The 7,361-nt window shown below is 40.0% G+C and overlaps 1 protein-coding gene across 2 annotated transcripts; it reads right to left on the reverse strand.

The window, feature by feature from the left end:
- Positions 1-2,780: 2,780 nt before the first annotated feature.
- LOC113701900 (floral homeotic protein APETALA 2-like) lies at positions 2,781-7,069 on the reverse strand. Of its 2 annotated transcripts, none has more exons than XM_072059576.1 (10): positions 5,704-7,069; positions 5,526-5,551; positions 5,349-5,379; positions 5,097-5,184; positions 4,702-4,847; positions 4,456-4,500; positions 4,215-4,306; positions 3,910-4,079; positions 3,591-3,794; positions 2,781-3,489 (listed from the first exon to the last, which is right to left on the reverse strand). In XM_072059576.1, the coding sequence occupies exons 1-10, from the start codon at positions 6,270-6,272 to the stop codon at positions 3,283-3,285; spliced, it is 1,578 nt and encodes a 525-aa protein (XP_071915677.1). In that variant the 5' UTR covers positions 6,273-7,069; the 3' UTR covers positions 2,781-3,282. The 2 variants fall into 2 exon arrangements, with proteins under 2 accessions (XP_071915677.1, XP_027078593.1); XM_027222792.2 differs by having other exon boundaries at positions 3,197-3,489; positions 3,591-3,791; positions 5,704-6,412.
- Between the last annotated feature and the right edge of the window lie 292 nt (positions 7,070-7,361).

A 7,361-nucleotide genomic window follows, 5' to 3' on the forward strand; every position in this document is an offset into this window, starting at 1 on the left:
TTAATTGTTGTGTTCCCAGACACGAGCCACGGTTTTGAGTTTCTTGGACTACTTAACCTTTTAAGGCGCGCGGTATATACTTGGGGAATACACAGATTTTGGACCGCCCGGGATGATAAAGCTTTTCTTCTTCTTTCTCTTGATTGTTTCAAGAGGAGATGGAGGAAGAGGAAGAAGAGGTTAATGCAAGTTAGATACAGTGAATGAGCCTTTTATGTTTTTAACCCCGAGCTTGCTGGGATTTAATTTCAGTTATCGGCCAACAAATACGTACAGACAGGGATCATGGCACGGGTCATGAAACTATGACGGTCCATAAACAAGCTGCGTTGCAAAATATTTGAAGAGGATGCGGTATCCAACTGTTTCTTTTAGGACTAATTCCATTTTGCACCTTAGAACTTGTACCACTTTTCGCTTTGCATTCTAAATTTCAATTTTGAACACTTTGTACCCTAAATATCACGTGATTAAGGGCTGTGTAAATTGATTTGATGACAGTGTACAATTTTGTTTTGGTTGCGGTCCCTCAGCTCCTTTTGACACTTTCAATATATCGTTCTTGATTTGTATATTTTAAATCATTAATGTTGTTAGAAAAATTAACAAAACAAAAGGATAGTGTAAATTAATGATAATGTATTATTTCTTCTAATTGTAATACATTGACTCCTTTGATATGAATGGCAACGCCGATGGGGTGCCTGTGGGAGGAGTCAATTTTTATAATTTGTATAATCAAAATGATTATTTGGTTATTTTTAGTTTACGTCAATTTTTTTTTTTACATGTTGTAAGTTGGTTAAACAAATATGATGATTATGAGTTTAGATTTGTTATTAAAAATAGAGAAATGAATTAAAAGTGATTTTTATCCTTGATTTCACATTAGATATTTAGTTAAGAATCTAAAAAAGTGATTTATAATGTTGTTGTTGTTGTTATATATATATATATAAAACAATAATGTCAAAACAAAAAAATATAATTACACAACCTTAGGGCACTCCAAGGGGTTATGGAGCGGGGCAGGGGCAGAAAAAACGGAGGATGAGGCGAGAGTGGAGAGAGATTTTAGAGCACAGGGCGGAGAAGAGGGGAGGGATCCCTCGCTTTACTCCTGACCCCATTGTTATCCCTATCCTATGATCACTTTTTAACACATTATCATTGATTTGTATGATCCTTTACGCCGTTAATTTTATCAACACGGTAATTGATTAGATTTAAATTGAAAAACTTTGAGAGTTTAGAATGTAAAGTGTCGAAAATTAACAGTTTAAGATGTGAAGCATCCAAAATTGCAGTTTATGGCATAAAGTGATACAAGTTTGATGGTATAAAATAGAACTAGTCCCTTCTTCGGTGATACGGCCGTTTTATTTTTATTTGTACGATAGAAATGAAATTTTAAGTACGGGGTGTGTACGTGGAAGGGGAGTACCCTATAATATAGTGCCAGTCCCGTGTACCTAACATTTGGAAGGAAGCCTTTGCCCTTTGTCTCGGCGGTGGACACCTTATTGGTTTTGTGCGCTCAAAAAGCAATGGACAAAAGCAGATTCATACAACAGAATGGTTTATATATATATATATAATAAAAAATAAAAAACTTCAAACCAAAACAAAACAAAAGGTATGATTCTTTTGACTCTTCCGCTGCGCTCCACAAATCATCTGTCTTAATCTTCGCAAACTTCAAAAATTTCAAAACCAGATTGCGTATCACAAAATTAAAACCATAGTTTAATTGAATGATTGGTGTTGGAAAGGTCTAATGGTGTCGTAGCAGTACTATTGTAATACCCGTGTCTCATAAATGTTAGCACAAGCGCCCACATAAACATAATGCTGCAACAGAAGTAGGAATAAAATATTGGGAATGCAAAAGGCCGAATAAACAAAAACGGAAGGGTGTGCCCGCGGTACTATTATAATCGATGCTGACGCCCCAGATGATGAAATCTCACCCCTAATATTAAATTCACATTCACCCCCCTTACCTTCCCACCCCTCCCCCCCCCCCCCCCCACAACTACAATATAGTATAGTATCATATTGGATTGATTATCAGCTCCACAAAATCCCCCCCCTCTCTGTCTCTTTGTGTGTTTAATCCTGACTTTAAACACATGATGCAGTACGTACTAATGAGGATAAAGTAATACTAATAATATAATAGTTTTCTTACAGGATCAGAGAAAACAATAATAAAATATTTGTTGCCAAGAAAAAAGAAGAAAAAGAAAAAGAAAAAAGTCAGCCATCGGCCTCCACTGTTTTGTTCTCTCCCCAAACGCCCTTGGTTGAGAAAGCTTTTGGAAACAGTTTTCGGTTTTGGTCAAGTCCCTCTCGTCATAATAGCCATGCCTGTCCGACTGCTTTTAGTCATGAGAAGAGAACTGATTCAAAGGACACCGACGATTGTGACAATTCATCACTATACGGTGTTATTTCCCGTAAAAATCCCATTTTCTACCTCTCACAGTTGATCTCTTTTCACCTCCCCCAAGAAGAAAACAAAAAAACCCTACGTTCTCTGTCTCTGCTGTACGTTAAATAAGGTAGTAAAACTAAGCCATAGGGAAAAAAAAACATCCCCATGCCCTTCCACACCCTCGTTACAAACGCTTTGCTGAAACTCGATCAGATCAGAGTTTGCGAGAGAACACAAGAACAGCTTTTCTTGCATGCTCGAGAGAGATTAATTAAATAGTAGAAGAACAAGAAACGCTACTGATCAGTAGACGATGCAGCCAAAAATCACTTGAACTTGGAAATTATAACAAAGAAGATTAATTCAGCATGTATTAGTAGCGCAACCACCACAGGGACTTGACTTGAGAAGAGAGAGTCTCGACAACCATTTTGATTTTCTACATAATACATAATGAGGACAAGAAGACATGTTTTCTTGCGACACATTTGAAGTTAGAATCTAAGCTACAACATCGGAGTTTGTTAGTCATGACTAGACTAGTACTAATACAACATTTAACCACAGTAGAAAATCTCAAATATCCCTTTCTACTTCTTTCGTGGTTCCAATCAGAACCTCAGGTTAGGTACCGGCAAATGTACTATATGCGTGTCTGGACAGTCCCCCCGGGAGAAGGGGAGCGGGGGTTGGCCTTGGTAGAGATTAAAGAACCTCTCAAAGCATTTTGATCTCTTTACAAGCTTACAAAACATTAGGAGCTTTGAGGGCAGATCAGCAGAAAATCAAAATATGATATTATGGTAGGGTAGGGGGGGGGGGGGAATAATAAAGGAAAGGGGGGGTCACGAGGGTCTCATGAGATGGTGGTGAAACCCATTTTTCTGAGTCCAATCTTGAGGTCTTACTATCTGCTGTGGGAATCCTGATGATGCTGCAGCAGTGCCGTAAAAATGAGGAGGGTTGTATTGCCAGTGTGGATCGCTCGTGGAAAGAGAAAGGTCTCCATTAGCTCCAATTAGGCCTCCATTGCTGCTGCTTGGAAACTGAAACTGCAACAACATTCATTCACACCAGTGGCAGTTTGATTAAGTAACGCAAGTAGGCTTTAGAAGAGTAAAATTAAGGGAGTGCCGTAGTTTCCATGACATACATGATAATTTGATGAATTGAACTGCGGTGGCAACATTTGGAAGATGTGGGATTCACCGCCTCTCCTGAATTGCCCATAGTTTTGGATTTCCTTAGGCTTCATCGAGCCGGGAGAATGCAGGTGTGTTTGACTGAGGAGTTGCACCGTTTCTGCCTCACTGTACCCATCCCGTCTCAAGGATTCGACATCATTTGGATTCTCCTGCTGGAGATCAATAAAGAACTTGAGCCATAAGATAGATATTCACAAGGCAGATTCAAAATTGGGCTTTGGTAAAAAAATATATAATTACAGTATCCGTTAAATATATAATAATTACCTTGGACCTGAATCCGTGGTGTCGCCAATCAACTTGGAAATGCATCGAGGCAGAATGTTGGTCCTTAGAACGATCAACATTCGGAGCCATCCCTCCATGGCTGCTTAACTTTGAAGCCGAATTGCCCAAGCTCAAATCGAGATTGTGGTCTGCGGCACCACCACCAGATTCTGGGACGATTTAAACATTTCTTGAATTATTTTGATGCCAATATATGTTGTATGAAAGGGAAACAATACTAGTTGCAGCCCACTTTTGACATAAATGCGAAAATTTTTAGCAGAATTGTCGTGTTGCTGATTTACCACTAGAGTTGAGTTCATCTTCATAAATGCTGGGATCAAAGTTGGTAACAGCATCCTTCCCGTTACACTTTATGGCAGCTTTATCGTAAGCCCTAGCAGCATGGAACCAGGAAATTTTTTTTTAATTTTATTTTTAGCCCTCTTCAGTAAAACAATTAACATTAAATATGCAACTTGTTACTTCGAATGCTTGATCCTTTATAAGGCAACAAAATCTAACCGAAAACTAAAAACAACATACCTGGCAGCTTCAATTTCAGTATCGAACAGCCCCAAATAAACATACCTGTATCATTCAATTAGATACCAAAAAGAACCATGAATATTAAATGGCAAAATCACAATTATGTCACCATGAGATCATATATGTTTATGTTTAGTACCCACTAGTGTTTGCTAGGTAATAAACTAAAATGAAACCGAAAGACTGAAAATGAGGAATGGCAACGGCAGCAGCAGCAGTACAAGTAGGGATGGAAGTATTTACTTTTTGCCTAAAAATTGGCCCATCCTAGCTTCCCATCTACCGCATTTGTGCAAAGTTACACCTCTATATTTGGAACTTCCTCGAGGGAAACCAGTGCTTTGTCTCCGAAGTACATGAACAAATTCTTCTTTGGTTAGATTGCTCATCTGTTGCAACACAAATTGAATCATATTACTTACATACATATATATATATATATACCACTCTCCTTTTTTCCCCATTGTGTAGAGGACGCATGGAGCAACAATTTAAGATAAGGAAGCACCAAAGCTAGAAGATGAGGTCATCATGAACTGGGTAAAAGTTCAATAACATGTCTCTCCATTCCTTTCTTTTAGTCTCTGACTCTCTCTCTCTCTCTCTCTCTCTCTCTTTAGAAGAGATGGATGACCTACCTGTTTCAAGTCATCTTCATAATCCGCTAGACTAAAGTTGATGTCTGCCTCAACTCCTCGAAACTTAATGGCTGCCCTATCATACGCACTGTAAAACACACATTTCCAAATTTGAGGTCGCTTGGTAAATATTGCAAGATTGTACTGTTTGGAAGTAATTAATCTCCAGTAGCGTAATTCCTTGACTGAGCTATGATGAATACTAGTACTAGAAGAATGGTAGAAGTAGCAGTGAAAGTTTCAGTAACTCACCGTGCTGCGGCATGTGCCGTGTCAAATCCACCTATATCCCATATTCAAGAAAACCCCATTTGACCATTAAATGTCAAGTAAACGGAAGCATAAAAGGAAATTGAACACAAAACTAAGCTGGCAGCAGCAATAGTAACAATTGAGCAAAGCAACAATATTTTGGTAGCACCCACTTACCAAGATAAACTTGCTTTCCGCAATCCCTGGATCATGAAATGCGAGAATAAGGTAAGAAAGACGACGATTGATGAGTGAGAGGAGGTTGAAGAAAAGGAAAGAAAAATGAAGGTTTAAAAAGAGGGAGGGAAAAAAAAATAATCAAAAGAACTGATCTATGCAGAAAAAATGAGCTTACCATATGTGGGATTCCCACCGGCCAGTCCTCCGGTAAAAGGTAACCCCACGATATTGGGAACTTCTAGACCTTGGTCCCCGGCGACTCTTTTTCAGAGGCTGAGAAACCTCCGTGGACTTCCCTAAGACGCCGCCGCCAAGTGGCTCCGACTGGCAGAATTTTACTCCAACCCAGGGAGCCCTGGGCAAATCAGGCACTCCAGAACCACTACTCGCACCTTCGTTGCAGCCGCCGGATGAGGTGCCAACTCCCATGTCCGACTCATCCACCGGAAAGAACTGACGCGTCACCGGTGGTTGGTCGCTCTCCGACGAGCAGTTGTCGTCGTTATGAGCCGACACAGCGAACCCAAAGATTCTACTGGTGGAAGTACCTCTCTTTCTGCTACCTCCTCGTAATTCTCCAACTTCTTCATCCGAGTAACCATCCTCGATTACTACAGCAGACGAGCTCGAATTTGACACCGATCCGACCCGCTTTCCCTTATCATCGTCGCCGTCAACCGGCGAGGAACAGCCTTCTGATTCATCATCCCATCTTTGATCCGGTGAATCATTTAGATCCCACATTTCTCCCTGCTGGGTTCGGCTCCTAAATAACCCCGAAGGAGTATTGAATGATCAGCTTTGAAGCTAGGTACCAAGATTATCAGAAGGAGCCGAAATTTCGGGAGGGCAGCAAGCAACAGTATTGTGCAGCTGGCTTTATTCGGCCCTTCTTCTTTCTTCTTTGTCTTTCTTGTTGTATATGATTCTTTGTGTACTAGGATATATATTTGTTGAGGAGGCCTTCTAAGGTTGGTGGTGGAGGAATAGAATAATAAAAAAAATGGGCAAGTGTGAGCTTTGCAAGTTGCTGGCTGACTTGCCCAGAAATAAAGAACATTGAAACCTACGACTTAAAAGGGGAGGGGGGGGGGGGGCGGGGAGGGGACGAAAGAGCGGAGGAGAGATTTTTTGTTGTGGTTGTTGTTGTTGCTGCTGGCTGTTGTTTGTTGTTTGTTGTTGAGGAAGGAAAAAGGCTCTGGTACTAGTACTTGGTATATAGGGAAGGGAGAAGAGATAAAAAGATTTTAAGAGGAGAGATGCTGTTATTGTTGTTATTGTTAATGTTAGTTTGCACTATATTTCACTAGATCTCGCGTATCCCCATCTAGCTGCCCAATACAGCATAGACGAGGGCAGTTTGAGAAGACTAGGCCGAAAGCAGCCACCACTCCTTATTAATTTCTCCATCCATCTATATGTATCTATCTATCTCGTCTCAGCCTATAGTAAATACCAGTTGCAAGTGCTGGTTGTTTTCTCATTCTAAAACTCCCTCTACTCATTCATTTTCATTCCAAGTGGCACTCTTTAGTTTCAATGACTTCATAAATGTTAAGGAAACCACACAAAACCCCCTCGCCCTAGTCCCTCCCATCCCCAGCCCCACAAAAAAAAAAAAAAAAAACCCTTCGTCTATATATCTCCATGTGTGTTGTATGATGTTTTGTTTCAATCATTCATAAATGAGGTTTGACAGTTTCTAACTCTGTTTCCATTTATACATGCCTGCCCTAGCTTCTCCATTTAGCTTCTCTTTTTCTTTAAAAATGTACTACAACTATTACTACAACCATACTGTTGCTATGCTCGTACTACTACTTTACTGATCTC

Source organism: Coffea arabica, chromosome 7e (assembly GCF_036785885.1).
Source record: "Coffea arabica cultivar ET-39 chromosome 7e, Coffea Arabica ET-39 HiFi, whole genome shotgun sequence".
Taxonomy (NCBI): domain Eukaryota; kingdom Viridiplantae; phylum Streptophyta; class Magnoliopsida; order Gentianales; family Rubiaceae; genus Coffea; species Coffea arabica.

Coding starts and splice junctions, on each gene's coding strand:
- LOC113701900 (XM_072059576.1), bottom strand. CDS start 6,272: ATGTGGGATCTAAATGATTCACCGGATCAAAGATGGGATGATGAATCA. Junction 4,501..4,701: donor GGCCAATTTTTAGGCAAAAA/GTAAATACTTCC, acceptor TGAATGATACAG/GTATGTTTATTTGGGGCTGT. Junction 4,307..4,455: donor ACTGAAATTGAAGCTGCCAG/GTATGTTGTTTT, acceptor CCATGCTGCTAG/GGCTTACGATAAAGCTGCCA.